At 33.3% G+C, this 23409-nt stretch overlaps 1 protein-coding gene across 2 annotated transcripts in view; it reads left to right on the forward strand.

The window, feature by feature from the left end:
• Positions 1 to 23409, forward strand: part of Smarcad1 (SNF2 related chromatin remodeling ATPase with DExD box 1) — a 77087-nt gene that overhangs the window by 31988 nt on the left and 21690 nt on the right. For both annotated transcript variants that reach the window (XM_026407460.2, XM_077803385.1), the window contains exons 6-10: positions 1927 to 2027; positions 7522 to 7623; positions 9362 to 9443; positions 11603 to 11997; positions 19147 to 19346. In XM_026407460.2, the coding sequence (XP_026263245.2) occupies positions 1927 to 2027; positions 7522 to 7623; positions 9362 to 9443; positions 11603 to 11997; positions 19147 to 19346 (880 nt within the window). The remainder of the gene's footprint in view (positions 1 to 1926; positions 2028 to 7521; positions 7624 to 9361; positions 9444 to 11602; positions 11998 to 19146; positions 19347 to 23409) is intronic.

Below are 23409 nucleotides of genomic sequence, written 5' to 3' on the forward strand. Positions count from 1 at the left end.
AATAGTAGGCAACAACAGCTCTCTACTAAGCAACCCAACAAAAGGCTTTTTAACATGAGCAGTCTTGGACAGGTCCGAAATCATGACAGTAAACATTGGTTTTACCATAAATTTTAATCTTTTTATAAACAGTATCATTCTGTATATTAAACAATAAAGGGAGCCAGATGTGATGGTACATGTCTATAATCCCAGCAGCTTGGGAGGGGGAGGCTGAGGCAGGAGGATTACAAGTTCGAGGCCAGCCTCAGTAATTTGGCAAGACTCTGTCTCAAAATTAAAAAAAAAAAAAAAAAAAATTTAAGAGGGTAGGGATGTGACTCAGTGTCTAAGTGCCCCTGGGTTTGGTCCCTAGCACCAAACAAACAAAAAACAATAAGGGTATTTTTATGTAGTATTTTTTGAAATATATGTACCTATAAAGTTTTTATTTCAGAAGATAAAATAAAAATTTATTTATTGGTTTCAAGGAGGAGTCTCTTTTTAGGAAATGACTAAGTACCTAGATAATTATTTTTAAATATGGATGCCACAAATATGCAGAATGCATATTTATATCATGAAATGAATCAGTAGGAAACACTCAAATATTCATGCTTTAAAGGTTTATAACATTCAGTTTTATTTTGTAATGGCTGCTATGAGATTTTTAATCGTACAACTCAAAAGTTGTCAGGTATGTACATATATTTTGTGCACAGTTAGGCTTCTGATAAAATTAATGCTAAAATGGTGAAACTTTTGTGGGCTTTTAGCATTGCTTCGAAGGTAACAGCAATCTGTCTAAGGAATTGGCACTCTTGAGATTCCAAGTGTTTCAGAAATAGATACATGGTATAAAAAGTATAAATACGTAACACTTCTTAAGATTATGTAGCTTATTTGTTTTTGTTTCAGTCTTGGCAGAATGTGCTGATTTCCTGTTACTCATACTGTTACACTTGCTTGTTTTATGTTGAAAACATTCCTCACTTAATTTCTGTATATATGAGTTCCTTCTCATTTGTAAAATAAAATGTTACCTACTTTGTAAGTTTATTGTGAAAAGCAAATAAAATTGTAGTTTATAAAAGGCCTTGTGCAAAATCTGGTACATGGTAGACAATTAATGGCATCTGTGATGCTTTTGATAACTTAGCCTTGATAGTTCACTTTTTTTTTTTAATATTTATTTTCTAGTTTTCGGTGGACACAACATCTTTATTTTATTTTTTATGTGGTGCTGAGGATTGAACCCAGCACCCCGCGCATGGCAGGCAAGCGCACTACCACTTGAGCCACATCCCCAGCCCTTTTTTTTTTTTTTAAAGAATTTTAATATTTATTTTTTAGTTTTCGGTGGACACAACATCTTTGTTTGTATGTGGTGCTGAGGATCGAACCTGGACGGCACGCATGCCAGGCGAGCGTGCTACCGCTTGAGCCACATCCCCAGCCCCAATAGTTCACTTTTTTAAATAATTATTTTTTAGAAGTAGTTGGACACAATACCTTTATTTCATTTATTTATTTTTATGTGGTGCTGAGGATCGAATCCAGAGCCTTGCAAGTGCTGGATGAGCGCTCTACTGCTGAGCCACAATCCCAGCCCCAGTGGTTCACTTTTTTTCACTGCTGAATACTCAGTCACTGGAATCCCATTATCACTTTGTAGAATTAATTGTAAATTTGGAGAGAGTGCTTTTAACATTAATAAAGTGATAGTTTACAAGTACAGTATTAAAATGATTTCTAGTTTGGGTAGACAAACAAAGACCAACAAAGAGTATCTATTCACTCTTCCTTCAGTCTAGTCATATGTAGAAGAAAGAACATCAGGCCCAATTTCAAGGGAACTGACTCAAGTTTATTACATATTTTTGTTTTGAATTAAATTTGATTCCTGTTATTTCTGTGCAAACTTTGAGCATGATTCTGTTTTAAAAGGTGGTGGGCCCAGGAAGAGAAAATTATCATCTTCTTCAGAGCCATATGAGGAGGATGAATTTAACGAAGATCAATCTTTAAAAAAGACAAGACTGGATCATGTAAGTTTTATGGGAATTGCAGTGTCACACTTAGGACATGTTGAGTCTTACAGATATCAGAACTGAAAACTCACCTGAATGAATTAATTAGTCTTTTCTCTTTGAAAACTAAATCAGGGAACTTACGTTTGGATTCAGTTTGTGGCTGGTTTTGCTTTTTTAAAAAATTTTTGCAGTATGAATTGCTAATCTCTTTGAATCATAAAATGGATTTTTTAAAAAACTGTAGTGTGGTTGATTAACTTTGAGAGAATAAAATGCTTCTAAGTTTTATTTCATAAAAGTTACATGTATGTATTGTATAACCCATGAAGAACAGCTCTCATCACCACTATTTGATCTTCTTCAATAGCAACTACTTAATGCTATTCTAGATGATTCTGTTAATATTTAACTACATGTTTTAGTCTGTATTGCTATAACAAAATACCACAGAATGGTTAATTTATATAGAATAGCAGTTTCTTTCTCACAATTTTTGATGCTGTGAAATCCAAGATCAAGGTGTTAATAGGTTGTGTTTGGCTCCTCTCTGATTCCCAGGTAGCATCTTGCTGTTGTATCATAGGGAGAGGCACAAGGAATGAAAGGGGCAAAAACATGGAGCTCCCTCCTCAGACCCTTTTACAAGGGCATCTAATCCCTAATCACTTCATAAATGGCCCCACCTCCTTGGGGCCTCCTGATATCACCATAATGGGGATTAAGGGTTTTTTTTTTCAATTTTGTTACAGATGTTGGTGGACTTTTAATTTATTCATTTATTTATATGTGGCACTCACAATCAAACCCAATGCCTCACACATGCTAGGCAAGCACTCTACCACTGAGCCACAACCCCGACTTTTTTTTTTTTTTTTTTTTTTTTTTTGGTACCAGGGATTGAACTCAGGGGTTCTTAATCACTGAGACACATCCCCAGCCATTTTTATGATTTCATTTAGAGACAGGGTCTGGCTGAGTTGCTAAATTGCTGAGGAAGGCTCTGAACTCAGTCTTCCTGCCTCAGCCTCTGGAGCAAGTTTCAGCATTTCAGTTTTGAAAGGACATACTCAAGCTATAGCACTGCATACCTGCAAATAAGAGAGTTTTTTCTCTTATTGGGTCACTATAGGTTTCCATTAACTTTTACTTTGCAAACAGAACCACTAAGAGATGTCCCAGTGAATCCAAACATACTCCTCCCTGTCTGCATACTCAGTGACACAATTTCTTATTAGTCACCAAAATCAAAGTCAAGTTACCCCAACTAGCATGGCAACTTTTTTTCTTTTTGGTCTGTGACTTAATGGTATAAGAAGTCTCAGGTAACTAGGTGGCAAGCTCTACCATAATTTATTGACACAGTTACTGTGTCCTACATGGAAACATTCTTCCTCTGGAAACTAATATTGACAGAAGTAATTTTGTGTTTAGGTGTAAGGGATCTGTAGGTGTACTGCAAATTTCCTTTCATATATATATATATATACACACACACACACATCCTTTGTGGCATGTTCACATAGAACACTGTCATTCCAGCATTCTCTTCTGAGTATAACTTCTAATTTTAGAACTCCTCCTCAGACTTCCTGGTCATTGATCTTCCATTCTTATTCTTTTTCCTCAGTCACTGTCCATGATATTTTGTTGAACTATACTTAAAGACATTTCTTTCTACACAAAATGTACTGCCCAAAGGTATGCACAGAGCTACTTTCTTAAACGGGATTGTGTTATAGTAGTTGTTCACTTTTGGCTGGCTTTAATTATTATGCAGATTCTTCATAAACCAAGTTTAAAGTTTTCTGCTTGCTTTATCTGGCATCAGCTGTAGAAGTTACTGTGAAGCTCTGAAACACCCATACATGGCAGTTCTCTTGAACTGTTCAAGTCCTTCACAAATATACCATTTCTACTTCATGGATTAGTGCTGCCAGCACTTATTTTTAGGCTTGGTGGGCCAGATACCCAGATTGTGTCTGATCACTTGATGTCTTAAGGAACAGCCATAGGATATGCTTCTATCAGAAACTATCTTCAAGCGAAAAATAGATCAGTCTGATCTTTTTTTAAAATATGAATTTGTTTCAGTGCAGTTTAGAGCAGTTCACATGTAACGCAAAATTTGCATTTGTTAATGTGTAATTTTATCCATTAGAAAATACTAGATACACACAGAAAACTGCACCCAGTTGAACCAAGCCAGATAGTAATATAATATATAAAACACAACTCAAACATCTATTGGCCACCTTATTTTACCATGTGCATTATGTTACAAAGATAAGTTTTGCTATTTCGTATTTGTGAACTTTCCTATTCAGGGGGGATAAAAAAGAACAAAAATGCTCTTTTCAACATCCCAGACATCCCATTCTGGTTAAAAAAATGCCATGCAGTGAATGCAAAACAAATGTTTTCAAGTATTGATGAGAAGTTGGAAACAAGAAAATGGAAAGAAATTAGACCATCTGATAGATCTCAAGCAATAGACACAAAGGAATCTGATTTTGGACCATCAGAGTTAATGCCACAAAAATGAAAGTGTTTGGATGGGCTGGACTCAAGTGTTCAGAAGTCAATAAGAACACAACATAGCAAGGCAAAGGGCTCTGGAGGCTGAGGCAAGAGGATCGTGAGTTCAAAGCAAGCCTCAGCGAAAAGCGAGACTCTAAGCAACTCAGTGAGACCTTGTCTCTAAATAAAAATACAGAATAGGTGAGTAATAAATTACTACTGGGGATGTGGCTCAGTGGTTGAGTGCGCTTGAGTTCAATCCCCAGTAACCCCCATCCTACTGCCCAAATAAATAAAATAAATAGGAATACATCATAAAGAAATAGAACAAAAGGAAGTATCATTGAACATTTGGATTCAAGGCTAATAAGTGAAAAAATGAGTTAACAACCTTTTCCACATAGATCTTTGTATTTATACACAATGACTGAAATGGAAATCGCTGTAACCTGCAAAAAGTGACTCCTTTTAGTGCCAGTAATGTTTGCTTTAGTGATTTCTAAACAGTGCTATAATTTTCTAAGCCTTTAGTGGTCTGACATAGTCATTTGTGCAGATGAGAAAGCTGCAGAAAAGTTTTCAATCAGTGATATAGGATTAACCTGAAGAAGGTGGCTCTGCATTGAGTTAAATTCTTGGTTTGATAAAGCAAGTTTTATCAAAGTTATGAATGCATATCTCAAAGAACCCAAATCTGAAAGACAACATGCTGTATGATTAAAGGTTCCAAAAAGTCAAGTAACTATGACGTTCAGCACCAGAGCCAAAAGGAGACTGGAAACTGAAGCCAGTAATAATTTATTACTCACCAAATTGTGAGCCTTATGAAAGGAATTGTTAAATTCAGCCTTGGGGTTTGCTTCCAGGATAGCAAAAATTACTGCCCTTGTTCATTAATGTTTTCACTTAATTCTTTTATGTTGTAGACAATAATTATTGCAACAACACAAAGTCTCCAAAACAAAAGCCTTAACCCTTAAAAATTCTTACAGTGCATGAAACTGTCTCTACAAAAGCAGAACTCAATCCTAGTGTCAGATTCTTCCTTTTGCCTTAAAAAACCCACCTCTTATACAGTTCCTTGATAAAGGTGTGATGGCACCATTTATAACTTACTCTATAAAACCAATGTTTGTGATATTAATTTCCATTACAAAGGTGGTAAGAATCCAAACGTGATGAAAAGCTTGGAAGAATTAACATCAGAATAGTCATTTCTATTAGTGTTGAAGCCTGGAGTAATAATGAGAGTGTTTATGTAATATATGGTGGCATGGTAATAAATGCCAATCACAGCTACTTGGGAACCTGAGGTGGGAAGATCCTGTGTTCAAGGTCATTTGGGCTACAGTGAGACATTGCCACCTCAAGTAAACAAAGCAGCTGCATTTCCTCATTGACTTTCCTCAGTAAAATTGACACATATAGTAGAACAGCCGAAACATGTCAGCACCTGATTATTTGATACGCTGAAATAATTTTTGAAGACTCATTCAATTTTTGTATGCTTCAAGGAACTATATTATGTTGAAATGGGTCAGTAGCATCAGTCTCTTCTGTCTCCACAGGAATGTGGTCTTGCTGCTTGTTAATGAGAGTGACAATTCTAGGATCCTAGATTTGGTATTTCCTATAATAGTGGCCCATACTCTGTGACTCAGGGACCTAAGGAATGTTTTTTGACATTGCCAGATATGACTGTTCTGGAGCTAGAAAAATAATCACAGGATTGAATCATAACTCCTGACTCCACTGAGACAGATTTGGGTTCAAACTCCATGTATAATCTAACTTCTGTAAAGCTCTAAAGTAACTACCAGATGTGTTCCATATTCTCCCTTACCAGGGATCAGCAAAGCTGGCACAGACCGTAAATGATAAGGCACACCATCTACTGAATGCTGATATATAAACAATATAGCACCATCTACTTGTGCTATATTGTTTCCCAAGCTGTTTTTCAAATATTGTGTATCTTTTTTGGTGCTGTGGATCAATCCCAGAGCCTTGTAGAGCCTATCTTGTTTTTTTTGTTGTTGTTTTTTTGTTTTGTTTTTCTTAATTATACATGAAAATAGAATCCATTTTGGTAAAATTATACAAGCATGGATTATATCTTATTCCAATTAGGACCCCATTCTTGTGAGTGGGCATGATGGTGGAATTCACTTTAGGTATTTTCATGTGTACATATTAGATTTATTCTACTGTCTTTTCTATTTTAATCCCTCCTCCCTTCCATTTGTTCCCCTTTGTCTAATCTACTGAACTTTTCCCCATGTCCCCTTTAATTGTGGTTTAGCTTCCACATATCAACAAAATCATTCAACCTTTGGTTTTTTGGAATTGGTTTATTTCACTTAGCATGATAGTCTTCAGATCCATCCATTTACTGGCAAATGTCATTATGCCATTATGGCTGAGTAATATTCCATTGAATATATATACCACAATTTCAAGCTTCACAAGCTTCCTCTCAAAGAAGGTGCACCACAACTTGCTCACAATAAAGAGTCCTCCTGCTTCACCACCTTCTCTTGGATCTTCTCTTGGATGGCTTTTCCCACCTCATTCTCATTCTGATAGACATAGGCACAGTCTATGTGGCGATATCCTGCATCAATGGCCACCTTCTCAACTTCTTTGACTTTGTTTGGGGGAGACTTCCAGGTGCCCAAACCCAACATGGGCATCTTGGCTTTGGTGCTGAGCTCTACGAAGGTGGCCATGGTTGATGCAGAAATGGCTTTGAGAGAGCAAATAGATGTCTGGTGTCCTCTTTTAGTAATCTGAAATCATCAATCTTTTTCATCCTTAAAGGCGTAAATTTGTCAGTGTTTACATAAACATAAGTAAACATTGTGGAGAAATAAGCATTCTTATCAAATGTGATAATTTTTTTTTAAAGTCAACAGAAATATCATTACCTTAATACTGTTTTTACTGGTGATCTCTTAAATTGATTCTTTTTTTTTTTTTTTCTTTCCTACAGGGGGAAGAATCAAATGAGTCTGCAGAATCTAGCAGTAATTGGGAAAAGCAAGAAAGTATTGTATTGAAATTGCAAAAAGAATTTCCAAATTTTGATAAACAAGTGAGTAGTATAACATTGATAAGAGAGACCAGTTAATCAAACAAATACAAACTTACCCTTAATTCTTACAGGGTTCAATTTAAACAATATTTTATACTACAGTTTGGAAACTGGGCATTGAACCCAGGGATGCTCTACTACTGAGCTGTATACCCATTTCTTTTTCTTTTTTAAATTTGTGTTGGGGACTGTTAAGTTGCAGAAGCTGACCTCAAACTTTTGATCTTCTTGACTTAGCTCCCCCAGTCACAGGGATTACAGGTGTATGCTACCACATACTCCTTTTTAACTCTTGACATTGTTTATTCACCTTGTTTACTAATTATAGTATTAGCATTACAACCCAAACCATAAAAAAAATAATAAAAACTGGGTTCATTTATACTATGTAAACCATTTAGAAAGCCATCTATACAATCGTTGACCCATGAAATAATTGCTTAGTTGTTTTGATTTTTTTAAATTTCTTTTTTTTTTTTTTTTTATGTTTTCCAATTGAAACCATTTATTTACAGACATGCAAGGAAAATAAACTTTGCTCTCCTGCAGACTTCTCAGGAGGCTACTCTCTCCTATGACATAGCCCAGGCCCCTCTCTCTGACCTGGAATAGGGCACAGTTGGTGGAGTGGCTGCCCCTACAGCCCTGGGGAAGGGGGGTGGGTGGAAGGTGTCCATGAGGACAGAGGAGAATTTTAAAGTACAGTATTGCATTTCAGTGTATTAGTATTCCATACACTTTGTTCTCCTTTCCAGATAGTAAGAATACTTCCAGAGCCATTAACAATACAAGCTAACTAAACATGCCATTGCTGAAAGGGTCTGTTTTATCACACGATCATATGTTGAAGCACATGTTTTCTTAGCATTTGAAATACATGTAAACTTTCATTGGTATATTCCAATATATACTCAGGTAGTACATTTGTTGAATTCTGATGAGCTGAATGAATATCTTACTGCTATACTTGTTCTTTACAAATATTAAAGCTTAGGTCTGGGGTTGTGGCTCAGTGGTACAGCATTTGCCTAGATAGCATGTATGAGGCACTGGTTTGATTCTAGCACTACATATAAATAAATGAATAAAGTAAAGGTCCATCAACATCTTAAAAAATTTTTTTTTAAAATTAATGTTTTGTCTAACTGCATATTGAAGTTCTATTTATTCATTTTTTTGGCTCTGGGGATTGAACTCAGGGACACTCGACCACTGAGCCACATTCCCAGACCTATTTTATATTTTATTTAGAGACAGGGTCTCACTGAGTTGCTTAGTGTCTCGCTTTTGCTGAGGCTGGCTTTGAACTTGCAATCCTCCTGTCTCAGCCTCGAAGTTTTATTTTTAATCGGGCAAATATTTCTTGATCCTTCAGTGTTCAAAGGGAGAACTAGAAATAAAAAAAAGTTCTTGCCTATCTGCAGGTGTGAAATCACATTGAAAACATTTATAAAGCAACATAAAAACAAATGTGAAATAATTAGCTATGAATTCTCAATTTTAATGTGATTAGTTTTAAAAGCGCATAAATGGTCTGGGGTTGTGGCTCAGCAGTAGAGTGCTCGCCTAGCACATGTCAGGCCCTGGGTTCTATCCTCAGCACCACATAAAAATAAATAAATAAAATAAAGGTATTGTGTCCAACTACGACTAAAAAAATGATTTTTTTAAGTAAACATTTTCATTTCTACAATGGTAATTTGAAATTTTTAACAAATACAAATAACTTTATTTCTAGGAACTAAGAGAAGTACTCAAGGAACATGAATGGATGTACACAGAAGCTCTGGAATCTTTAAAAGTGTTTGCAGAAGATCAAGGTAATTATTCTATGTCATTGATTATGCATACTTCCTGCTGGGTAAGTTGGCCCAAGCCTTCCATCTCCCATTGATTTGGGAGGCTGAGGCAGGAGGATTGTAAATTCAAGGCCAACACGGTCAACTTAGCAAGACCCTGTCTCAAAATTAAAAATTTGAAAAAGGACTGGGGTTGGAGCTCAGTGGTAGAGTTCCTCTGAATTAAAAGAAAAAAATACATACTCTCTGTTATATTCTGTATTTTAGTTATAAGAAAATAGTGAACCAGTTAGCTATCAACTAAAGAATGGAGTTGAAAATGATGTTGAAAGTGATGATATAAAAATTTTTTAAATGACCAAACCTAAATATTGACCTGCTGTTTATAAACAAAGCAATAAATGTCTTTCTATGTGGCAAATCTTTCTTGGTAGTAAGGGCTACTTTTTTTTTTTTTTAATATTTTTGATTGTACGGACATAATAACTTTATTTATTTATTTATTTTTAATGTGATGCTAAGGATTGAACCTAGTGCCTCACAGGTGGTAGGCAACTGTTGTGTCCCTGAGCTATACCATCCCAACCCAGTGAAGGCTACTTTTAAACAGCATGTCTAATGGAGCGTAAAGGAAACATTTTGTACATATTAACTGCTGTTAGTCAGGATGGATCTTGTATTTGGTGGTATCTTATAATCACTGTAATGCAGATATTTTAGCTTGAACTGGCATGACTTTGAAAAGCACTGGCATCCAAAACATGGGAATCATCAGCATTTGAAGAAAGTCTAAACCCATAGTAGAACACTTTTAACTTTAGAAAATGGTATAGGAGACTGGTGGGGCTCAGTTGAATTATATATGTTTAGTAACATCCCTAAGCCAGACTTCATGTAGACTTTATAATTGCAAACCAGCTTTTAAAGCACAGCACAGGTGGCTTTAAGTTTATTTTAAATGAGTTCTTTTAAGAAAAGCTGTACTACCAGTATTATTGCATAGTGAATGATATGTGTGGAAATTAGAAAGCCACCACTGTCACCTATTTTTGAGTCTGAAAATGATTCTTAAAAGATCCAGGTTATCAAAGGGAAGAAATTTGGGGAATACTGTATGCAGTTTATTTTGCTCATATTTTTTTATATGTGCAGAAAATGAATGTATGATAATCTGTAAGTCTGAAAGCCTCTTGTGAAAATAACCAATCTCAATAAAGTATGTTTGTTCTTCAGTATCTGTAAGGGAAGGTTCAGATACCAAAATATGTTGGTGCTCAAACTCCTTTTTGTAAAATGGCATATATTTACATATAATCTATGTGTATTTCCCACATACTTTAAATCATTTTAAGATTACTTACAATATCTAGTAAAGTGTAAATACTATGAAAATAGTTGTTCTATTATATCAGTTAGGGAATAATGATAAGAAAAAAGTCTATACATCTATTACAAATGCAGGGGTTTTTTTGTTGTTGTTGTTTTGTTTTGCTTTCCTTCTCTTTGATCCATGATTGAATAAATGCATGTATTTGGAACCTGGCAGCTAGAGAACCAACTTATTTTATAGAGTAATTGGTACATATTTTCTTACTGGTACATAAGATAACAGTATACCTCTATTCACAGGCATCCTAGAATTCAGTGAAATATGATAGAGAGTAGTAGTGGTTTTGATAATAATATATTGGAATGGTTTTTTAAATAATGATGAATTTAGAGTAGTGGACATAGTGATGGAAAGCTTATGGATAGTTGAAACAGACACTTTGTTAGTAAACTTCATGGTAGGATCAGCATTGTTTTTCTGTACCCATCAGTGTTGGCATTAAGGATTTGGGCTGCTTAAGTAACATCTGGGACATTATGGATATGCAGCTACAATTTATGTTGTAAGGACCTTTGTTAGAAAATGGAAATTTATATTTAATTCTTTTTTTTAAAAGAAGTTATTACCTGCTTTTGAAAGTATTTTTACTTACTCTATAATTTTAAATTCTGCTTCTGCATTTCTATTAAAAGTGTGTCAAGATTTAACAGTAAATTGCAGCTGAATTCTTCTGGATTCAAAAGGAATATGAATGTTTAAATATTTTTCTCATCTCATTTGAAGTCTTATATTTTTATTGAATTTATATATTTCTAATTTATTTATTGTTTTTGTCTTTCTTTGTACACAGATACGTCGCAATTTTCATCACAAAGTGAGGTTCCAAATGGAAAAGAAGTTTCTTCAAGAAGTCAAAATTGTCCTAAAAATGTAGCTAAAACAAAACTAAAACAGAAATTTTCAATGAAACAACAAAATGGTTTTAACAAAAAACGTAAAAAAAATGTATTTAATCCTAAGAAAGTCATTGAAGACTCTGAATATGATTCAGGTTCTGATGTCGGTAGTTCACTAGATGAGGACTACAGTAGTGGTGAAGAAATGATGGAGGATGGCTATAAAGGTAAAATTCTTCACTTCCTTCAGGATGCTTCAATTGGTGAACTTACTTTGATTCCTCAGTGTTCTCAGAAGAAAGCTCAGAAGATAACAGAACTCCGGCCCTTTAATAGTTGGGAAGCTCTGGTAAGGCTACATTCTTTTTTTTTCCCTCACTGTGTGTGTGTGTGTGTTTGTGTTTAATTTACAGTACCGTTTATAGTCAAGTTGTCTTCAGCCCAGGGAAGCATAGAAGGGAGGCCTTATCCTGTGTAGAGTCAAACATTGCTTTCATTGTAAGCCAATAGTATTTCAAATAGTGTCATATGACCTAATTTTGAATGAATTAAGGGGTGATTTTCCTGAAAAAACCCAAGCTGATTGGCTGGGAATACTGTCACTCATTCTTTTGCATAGAAACTTGGTTCATTTCACTGCAGAAGAAGAAATTAGAGCTTACATTTAGGAAGGAGTTGTTTGCTAGCCTGCTCTGATCTGTTACTGCTGAGACACCATGCAGAAAGCAAGAATGTGGCAGAAATTTTACAACTGCTTGAAGAGCAGTAGCAACGTCCAGGGGAGATCCATGATTGAAAATGCCAGCCTAACTGTTTTAATGCTTCACCACAAAAGAAGCAATTGTTTATTTTATTTTTCTTCTAAAAGTGACAGCTCAACCTCTAATCATGTTTTTCTTGGTTAAACAACACGGCCATTTTATGGAGTGTAGCAGGCTTCAGCGTTTTTAATTGGAAAGATAGAAAAGTTTGTGGAAACCTAGAATTCAAGCGTTAGGTGAAGGGAAAGCATGAGCACTGGTAAGTACATTTTGCATGATAATTTTGTAGAATTTAATTTCCTATAAAAAGTTTTACTGAAAATACCTGCTTTTTGAGTTTTCTAAATGTCAACAATCATTGACTCTTATTTCTACAGAAAAATATAAGAACTTTTTTGAAATTTTGCTTTAACACTTTTGGGGATGTGGGCTTTTATAGCGTGCATTGTGTATAGGCCCTGCAATAAAAGCAATATGGATGATTTTTTACAGCTTTAGAAGATAAAGTGGTCTTTGCTTTATAAAGGTTTTTAAGATGTTTTATTTTCTGAGTTATAGAGCAAAGTTGCATTTGTGATTAATTCTATAACTATGTCAAATCTAAATGAGCGTAAGTGTGCTTGTTTTAGTGTCTTAAAGTGGTAGGGGGGGCTACACATGGTTGTAAAAAGCATTTTTAAAAAATTGAAATATTTGAAAAATATAGAAATGTTGCTAACGCTTCATAGCTTTAAAAAAAATAAAATAAAAACACTCGTTTTGCCTGAAGCTTTTGCTTTTCCAGAGACCATCTGTCAAAGCAGGCCCTTTCAAAACTTGTTTGGCTTTGCCTGAGTGATTTATTTCTTAAGGTATTTGCTAAAGGGCTTTCTTGTTCTTCTTTTTTTTCTTCTTTCTTTTAATCTTTAATGGTCTCTTATGTTATTATGGAGTTGGGTTGCTCAGGCTTGTTGGATTCTAATTTATTTCATAAAGAATGCAATTATCTACAATGGTTTGTTTAGTCACTGTAACTACTTGCCCAGGTATCTTATAGTAAATTATACAGTTTTATCAGGGTTATATGTGCCAGATGTTTTTTAAAAAATTCAGCAACTTATCATGTAGAAAGCATATTTCCCCTACTAATTAATTGGCATAGTTTAAATTAGTCTTGACATGAATTTGGAGATTATGCATTACTTACTTAAACCTCCTAACTTCTTGCCCCTTTCTCAAAGTTGAACATAAAGACTTTTATTGTTTGTTTTAGCCAGCCATCCAAATGTTGAGTGTATTATCTAACAGCTAAAAAGTATCTTAAAAGTAAACTTTCTATTTGAGTTCAATGAATACAGTGCTTTGCTATCCTGTGCAATGTAGTACGTAAATAAGTTTTTGCAAATTTATAGTTTGATTTAACAAATATAACTTTACATTTTAGTTTGCTTAGAACTTTGAGCTTTCAGCTTTCAATAACTTAAGAATTTTGAATGACTGGATTGTAGAGCCATTCAATATCTTAAAAATATCAAAAGTCAGTTTTTGTACATTTTGGTAAAAAGCTACATAATTTACTTCTATTCATGAATAAGTTTGACAATGATTCTCTAAGTAACTTTGAGAGGAAACTATAGGGGCAAAAAACACAGTTTTAATAGCTGTTGTATTTAGAAGATCCTATAAAATCAGTTGAGGTTTTAATGATGTCACTCAGTCAGACTTTAATGAAAATTATGGCCTACTAATAGCTAGTTCATTCTTTCTTAAAATTATTGTTTAATATTAAGGAGTACAGGAATTCTTAACAGAATTTCACAGAACTATGAGATTCACAAATATTTCATGGAAAAAATGCATACTCATCTCATGAATCAAGCGAACACATAAGTTTTGTGACTTTTGTTCAAAATCAAGTTTTTTTAACATTGTTATATTTAAATGATTAAATATCATTGGTATTTCATTGTCTTATAATAACTTGAATCTGAAAATTGTTAGCAGTTTCTTTAAAACAACTTTCTTGAAAAGTTATAGATTATTGGTTCTTTTAGTCTTCAATGCATAGTATAATTCTGATGTATATAATATGTAAAATGTATAATATACTTGTGTCATATGAGGTACTTAGTTATCAAATCACAGAGATTTTAAATCCAGAGACCATATGTTTTCTGTATCATTATGATTTTCATGTCAGAGATTATACTTTTTCTTTTTAAGCTAAAATATTTTTAGGTAGTTTAATCACATTAATTTTACACGAGAAAAAGCTGGTTATTTAAAAAAAAGAAAGAAAAACAAAAAAACTAGTTCTTTAGCTAAGAGGGTGTTTATATTTGTAGCTTTATTTAATTCTATTGGGTTTTTTAATTTGCATTAAAATTTAAAGACTGTTTAATTTTTTTTCATAATTTTCCTACTCGTAGCTTTTTTACATAATAGTAGTAATTTAGGTGCTCATTCTAAGAAAATCACATCCTTAAATCATGTAGAATTTGGAAGTGTGCCAAGCCAAAAGTGTTATTAGTTTAAAAACTAGTTATTGTTAATTGGTGAAATTGAAGTTTTTATGGCCAGACTTCACACATTTGATTGATATCTGTTCCCCTCCCATTTACTGAATTTTTGTCTAGCCTTATGCAAGGTTAGAGTGGGGGATATATTGTGTCCATGATAAGTCTTATTCCATTGTCTCCTTATGTGTTAACCAGAATACCAAAGTATTTATACTGATGAATACAATATTTGTGAATAGATCAGTTCATGAATATAGCTTAACCCCCCAAAATTCATATATATATCTACTTCCTTAACATTTAGATCAGCATAGATGCAGTTTTCCCTTACTGTTAGCCAAGCAAAGTCAAATTTAGTTCATGTCTGATAATTCTTTTCTGTGCTCCTTGTTTTTTCATCTACTTTTAACTTGTAGACAAAGATTTTTTTTTGGCTTTGTTTTCACTCAGAAATTTTTATAAAACATCTGTATAAATTTGTCACTTGAAGCGCCGTAATGCCTATTTCCTCCTTCCAGAGAGGGAAGCTTTGTTAAGTTTGATTATAAGATTATTATACTCTGGCTTTGTTTTAATTTGTATAAGGATAAACTTTTATTTTAAAAAAAATGAATTCTGAGTACTTTGGAGGCTGCTGCCAACTTATTCATATTAATGAGTACGATTAGAAGTCTGTCCTTAGGCTGTTATTTGTTAAGTAGGGATTAAATAATTTAACAGTTAAACGTGCTTTTAAAATTTCTTCCATCCTGTAAAAATTAAAAAAAAAAATATTTGTTCAATAACAGTGACACACTGTGGCAAGAGAGGGGTACTTCAGTTGCAGACTGCTTTTGATAAAGTCCTTGAGTTTTTGTTAATCAAAGAGATACTAATCAGGGTCAGATTGAGATCCTTTTTACATGTAATTATCCAACTAATAGCAATCACTTGGTTTTTCTTTTCTTCCCCTTGAGAAAGTAATTGTTTTGAAAATGATTTTTTCTATGTAAAACTGGAATAGTAGTTAAGAAGAAGAAAGTAAAGTAGATCCAAAATTGTACCAAAGATACCCATCATTTAAGATATTTAGAGCATCATCTGTTTGTATTTCAGACCATATAAATAGGATCATCTTTTCTGGGCTTATCATTAATTTTTTTTTTTTTTTTTTTTTTTTTGTACCGGGGATTGAACTCAGCTGTTCTAAAATCACTGAGCCACATCCCCAGCACTTTTCTGTATTTTATTTAGAGACAAGGTCTTGCTAAGTTGCTCAGGCTGGCTTTGAACTCAGGATCCTCCTGTCTCAGCCTTTCAAGCTGTGGGGATTATAGGCATGTACCACTACACCCAGCTAAATTCATATTTATTAACATTCTGTATTTTCAGGGTACTTTGTTTTTCTTAAGTCCCCCTGCTCCCCACTTTTTTTGGTAAAGCTAAGTAACTTATCAGATTGTTAATGCTTTTTAAAGTGTTCAGAAAACAGGTGGCAACCGAGTGTTCTTAATACCTTTCCTTAAATGATACCCCCTCTAATGTTAATAAAGATACTGTGTAAGAAAATAGAATTGGGTTTCTATTCTTTTGTTAACTTTGGTTTTTATTACTTATAACATACTTAGGATTAACAAGTTAAATGTTTGTATAGGTTTGTTCTTCCCCCAAATTTATATCCATCACTTTTCCCCAGTCTGTTTCCAACATGTTATTGCTTTTAGAGCTTTTGTCTGATTCTTACCACCTCCATATAACTGGGTAATATAATAACATTTTTTTGTCATGTGTAAGCCTTATTATTTACATAACAACATGGATGAACAGATTGGTGCTTCTCTTATTGTTGACTTCATTTCACATGTCATTTCCAATTCCTGAGTTTTACCAATATGCTGATAATATAGTAAGTTTGAAGATCATTTGTGGTGTTTGCATTATTTTAACTATGTAAATGCCTTCCTGAATGAGCTGTGTAAGGCAGTAAATGGTTATTTTTGCTGTTTCTTGAATTATTAGTTTAGTTTTCCCTGTTGGCTTGTTTTTGTGCTTCCAGTAACTAGTGATGTGTTCTTTTATCAGAAAGCAGTAATTTCTGTTTCATTTTTGTGTTATTAGCAGTTGTTGATGCTCTATGCCTAGATCTATAATTTAGTAGGGGTTGCAAAGTTAATATTTTAGACTGTCATTACTACTTTAGGAACTATATATAAAAGAAATTTCCTAAATCTACCTCTCTACATATTTGCTATTTGTATAAATTCATAATTAGTGTTTCTTTTGCTTTATTTCTCAGTTCTCTAGTATCTTTATTGGTCACCCCTATTGTTTACTTATGTCTTGTAATTTCTGAGTGATCATAACCGATTGATGTCTTTAAAGTAAAAGGAAGAAAAAAATATTTTTTCCTGGATCTTAGATTTTATTAGTCTGCTCATGATAAGTGCCCTTATAATGCTACTTGTTTCACTTAAAATTGTTACCTGTTTTTCTTAGTAGCTATAAACCACATGAGAACAGAAACTGTTAGGTCTTTCTAACCACGTACTTTAATCAGAATGTTATTTGCTAAAATCTAAGAATTTACATAATAAATGGCAGTTGGCTACAGAAGGATGTTCATTTAAGTATTTTGAAACTTTAAGGTCTTAAGATTATTTATTCAGAGAGGCATTCGTTACAGTGAGAAGAACATAGACTTTGGCTTCTATTTATTGTCCAACTCTGTGACCTTGGAAATTAAACCTTAGTTTGTTTATCCAGAATTGGTGAACTAATCTTGGAATAGTTAGGTGGATTTAATGAGTTACTGGATAAAATGTTGTAAAAATATTAAGTAATGCACAGATAACTTAGAATTTCAGTGCCATTTTGTGAAATGCTAAGTTTGCTCTGTGTGTGTTTTATTTTGTTTTAGTTAAAATCTTCCAGAACATTAGTAATATGGCTTTGGAATAGATTGGATAATTTGTATTTTACCAACTTATTCTAGGATAAAAATGAAAAATGTATATTGTTGTAAGTTGCAAAGATGCATTAATGTTGATTTTCTATTGTGGAGGTTCACTATGAATTTAGAAATAACTGATTCCAGGGATGATTTAGAGTTGTCAGTGTAACTCTTGTTGTTACTTGGAAGAATATGCTAAAGGAAGACATGAATCAAAATCGTGTGGTTTTATCTAGCAGATGGTGTTATTTTAGTTTCTTTTATTTAGTTCTGGATTATGGGATTTTTGGTTTCACCCAACAAGCTTTCAAAAAGCTATTGGCCTTTCTCATCCCCACCTCCTTTTTTTTTTTTTGACCCAGTTCTTACTAAGTTCCTGAGGGCTTTGTTAATTTGCTGAGGCTGGCCTCAAACTTGTGATCCTCTTGTTGCAGCCTCCCACGTTGCTGGGATTACAGGTGTGCGCCACCAGGCCAGGAAAAAAGTATTTTCATAATGTTTTTCAGCTATTCATATAAAAAATTTCATTTCAAATATTCACCCTCAATTTTTGAAAAACAAATATAAATTTTGAAAGAAATTTTTGCAAAAGTCTTCACACCAAACCATTTATACAATGTTATATTGAAATTAATGTTTTAAGTTTTATGTAATTATTATTGGGGGCTATAATTAGTTTTTTGTTCAGCATTGAACCCAGGTCTGCACACAAAACATTAGGCAAGCACTGTATCCCTGAGCTGTGTCTCCAGCTCCAATAATTAATTTTTGATTCATGTAATATCTTTTCAAGTAATAGTCTCAGTTTGAGAACAAAATATCAAGTGAGAAATAAATGGAGTTTTGAATACTATGGGTGGGTTGTACTTTGATGTTGGATATGGTAAAAATATGCTTTTGTAAGATTAACAGGTCATAAGAAGTGACAGAAATGAAGACCAGATCAGGTATACAGTATGTGTTGTTAATACAGAAGGGTGAATCTAAGATTTTGAAGACTTGATAGGAGATACTAGCAAACTACTTACTAATGTTTCTTCTATAAAAGAACAGCTGCCAAGGTCAAATTTAGAAATTTGAGATTATGCATTTTGAGAGAGAAAGATATGTTTTATTTCAACATAGTTTCAAGTGACAGTAAGATGACAAAGTGAAACATGAATGCAACTGTGCACGTGAAGAATCAAGTTTTCTTAGCAGTTCATTAAACTTGATTAATAAAGTTTAACAAACTTTTTTTCCCCTCTAAGAATTTGGCTTTTTGTTTACTAGATCTAGACTATTAAAATGTTTTTCTTTCCATGCCATAGTTCACAAAGATGTCCAAAACGAATGGCTTATCAGAAGATTTAATATGGAACTGTAAAACACTGATTCAAGAAAGGGATGTAGTTATAAGACTTATGAACAAGTGTGAAGATATTTCAAACAAATTAACCAAACAAGTTACCATGCTTACTGGAAATGGAGGTGGATGGAATATAGAACAACCTTCCATTCTAAACCAAAGGTAACATTTGTTGAACATAGTCACTATTTTATCTCAGTTGTATAAAATATCTGAACTTATTTCTGCATTCTGCCTAGGGGAATTAAATGTGATATAGCAACTAGTGTTAGAGAACCCTCAGTCTTTCCTATAATGGCACATAAGTAGTATATGAATGGTTTTTATTGACACCCCCCCCCCAAAGCAGGGTATTTTATTCCATCATATCATTATAAACTAATGGGTGGAAATTATTTGGTATTATGTAACTTATGTCTTCCTTGACTGATGACAGATAATTTCTTCTATCTAATCAGAAACTGAAAAGGCATTTTAGCTCCCTTATACATATATTTGGTGCTTGGGAAAATGTCAATTGCTTAATTATGAGAGTTTAAAGATTTGTGTTAGCTCAATTTATTTTTAATTATAAATTAAATGAAATAATTAAAATGTCCCATATTTGTGGTAAAATGTTTGAAATATTTTAGAAAGCCCAGATTTTAAAATCTTTGGCAATAAAAATACATCAGATAGGAGAAGGATTAAGTATATTATATAAATGTAATATTCCCCAAACTGCTGCTTTCAGTAAAATACCTTATCAGAATTCTTGCAAAAAATAAACATGAAAAATTGTCCGGTTGTTAATACATACTAAAATTACTTTTTATAATTATGAACTCCTATGTTTTTGCATGATATTGGGGCCTTGGGGTTGGGAAAATGTTTTGAACTTCCTTTAAAGGCTTATTTAAATAGTTGGAGACCGAGAACAGTTCAGAATACTTCTTTTTTAAAAAATACATGAAATTGTTTGCTATGATGTTATTTATAGTGGCAAAACTATGAAAACAGAGTTCCTAAAATCAGGGAACAACTGAAATGAATTATGGCTTATCCATACTGTATAATGGTGTGCAACTTAAAAAATGAGTTACATCTGCTTGGAATATTTCTGATAGATATTTTAGTAAGATTAGCATTAGGGTCTTATTAAATGATAACTTTAGTTGTTGATTTTTAAATCTGATATTTTTTCTAAGTTAATGATCAAAGCATATTTGCTGATCATTTGTTAATAATTAAAAATTGAGATGTGAAAAAGAAAAAAGCACGATATGATTACTGGCCTTTAAAATAAGCAACAATCTTTTCTGTGCCCTTCTAGGGTGCTATGGGATGGTGTAGGGAAACGTGATGCAGTTACCACAAAAGAAGCTCTTTTCTGTTGCATAGAAAGAACTATATCAGCAAATTCATCTCCTAAAAGTGTAGTTGGAGCTGCTGCTTCTTGTTCTCCAGCATTGGATATGGGGAGTTCTTCACTCTACAAGACTTACCCAGTTGAGTCTACTTTATCATAATTTGGATTTTAAAAAATCAAGTGCTTTATTGCATCACCTAAAAATTTCTCTCTAAACCCACACTCACAAAGTCTTGTTACTTGTAAATAGTATGATCAGGTAACACTATCCTTTCCATTAGACTGAGAGTGTTTTTTTTTTTTTTTAAATATGAGAAAAACAGTTTTGTTTTGTCTTTTTGGTAAGTGGTCATTGGATTTAATCCAAAGAACTACTTCTAAAAACCTTTATAATCAGTCTTGTTAGAGTTCATTTAAGGAAACTTTTAGGGGGTAGAACTTATTGTCTTGGTTTTTGTTCTCCAGCCAAGTAAGAGTTGCACCAGCAGTCTTTACTTGGTGTACTAGCCAGGCATTGTGGCTCCATAGTCTAGTAACATTTGCAGTTGTTTCTTTGCCTTGGGAAAGGTTGAATTAGCACAGAGGAAAATATAAAACTGTCCTGATGAATGGAACCTACCATACTCATGTTGGTCTCTTTATTTTCTTTGTTATCTATCTATCTATCTATCTATCATCTATCTATCTATCTATCTATTTATGTTTAGTTATCAGGATTGAACAGAGCCTTGTACATGCTACACAAGAGCTCTACCACTGAATTATACCCCATAACCTACTTGGATCTTTCTCTTAGCAGATCAAATTTTTTTGTAGCAAACTATACTTTGAAGCAGTATTAAGGTTAACTTTTATTTATTTGCCTTTTGGAAATACAGACATTCTTATTAAAAATAGTCTTTGTAGATAAAAAATATTTCTGATGTATACCTCAAAACCTTTCTATATTCATAAATTTAAACCTCAAAATTAACATTGCCTGAAGTTAAAATATAAGAGGGAAAAGGAGAGAAATACTCGGAATTTCTCCTGCTTTATTCCTATCAGAGATATAGCCATCTCTCAAACTTTAGCAATTATGAAATTCATGAGTTTTTGTTTGTTTGTTTTGTACTGGGGATTGAACCCAGGGTACTTTACCACTGAGCTATATCCCCAGCCCTTTTTATTTTTTACTTTGAAACACCCGGTCTTACTAAGTTGCTGAGTCTGTCCTCAAACTTGAAATTCTTTAGCTTTACTCACTTAACTACAATGATTTCTCAGATATTCAATATATAGTATATTTAATCAGATATGTCCATTCTATTCTGGGCTAAATCTATCATGTTGTTGTTTATCCTGAGCTTGACAAGATAGGTTCCCTATCAAGTTTTTTAACCGGAGCTGTAAGACCATTTGACATTGATGTGAATGCACACCAATACTGAAGATGATGGTTTGACTAACTCAAAGTACTAGGATGTAATTATTTAGTTTGAATACTCCTACTAGAACAAACTAATGTGGTAGTATTAATGTATGTCAGCTGTGTAATACATAAAATCTAAACTTCTGTTCATTTATTATCCCTAATTTATTTATATATACCACTTCAAATAAGTCTCTCTGCCTTTATGTTACTTTATTTTAAACTGAAATTTAGCACATTATGTATATTGCCAATCTTACTATTGCAGGCCTTTCTCACATTTAAAAATAATTTAGAAATCAGTTTTCTCTGGCAAGAGATATAAACCCAGTTTAATTTTCACATTCTGAAGAAATTATTAATTCTGGAAGGATATATTTTTTTTCCTCTAACAGAACAAGTAACTTTAAAATAATTTGTTGCCTCGTTTTCTTTCATGATCTCAGAAAATCTTAAAATCATTTTTTTTTTCTTAATGGAAGGTAAGAAATCCTTCGGTTTAGAGGTATTTGTCGCACTCTCTTCAGAAAAGAGCCCTAAATAATTCAGAAGATGTGAGCAAATCTCTACATTCTTATCTGTAAATTGGTGCTCATGGTTCATAAGCAGTCATAAAAACTTAGAAAACTCCAGTGTTAAAGAAAAATGGGAGGGAGGTATGATTATATAGCATCTAAATAGTAGAAACTGTAGGGAAAGAATATAACTATCCTGTTTTAAAAATTGCTCGTAATAAATGGAGTTCAAAATATCTTTGGTGTGGGTGTGGGTGTGTGTGGGTGTGGGTGTGGGTGTTTGTTGTTTTTCTTTTCTTGTAGTACTCAAGTTTACAGGCAGTCAACTACCAAGGTACATACCCAGCCCTTTTTATTTATTTATTTTAAAATTTTGAGACATTCTTACTAAGTTGCTGAGGCCAGCCTCAAAGTACTTGAGATTATAGCCACACTCCAATGTGCATTCCCAAAATGTCTTTGTTAAAATTGAATTTTCATTGATCCTTTACATTCAGAAAAATTTGTTGTGATACTAAGAAATACAGTTACTTGTAACTTAGATCTAGCAGAGAAGTGTGTGTGTGTGTGTGTGTGTGTGTGTGTAATACTTACATATATTATGTGTAGATACTTTAGTGTGATAAAGCTGTTAAATGTCCTAATTCTATGTGGTAGATGCTTTTTCCTCTTTTTAGAATTTGATGTGGAATGAGTATCAGTTGACTGTCAACATGTGTTGGTGAGGAAGTAATTTTTGTTTATTGAGAATATTTCCTGGCTATATGTGATAGGCTGTATGTTGGAATGCATGTTGGTTCTTCAGTGCATTTATAAATGATATAATTGGCCTACCTTATCATGTTTTGTTTTCATGAAATGTTAATTTATGTGTATAAGATGAATAAATTACTGGAAAGCATTCAGAAAAACAATGGAGAATTCAGTATTGATGATAAGGTGGTCAGGGCA

Source organism: Urocitellus parryii, chromosome 10 (genome assembly GCF_045843805.1).
Source record: "Urocitellus parryii isolate mUroPar1 chromosome 10, mUroPar1.hap1, whole genome shotgun sequence".
Lineage (NCBI taxonomy): Eukaryota > Metazoa > Chordata > Mammalia > Rodentia > Sciuridae > Urocitellus > Urocitellus parryii.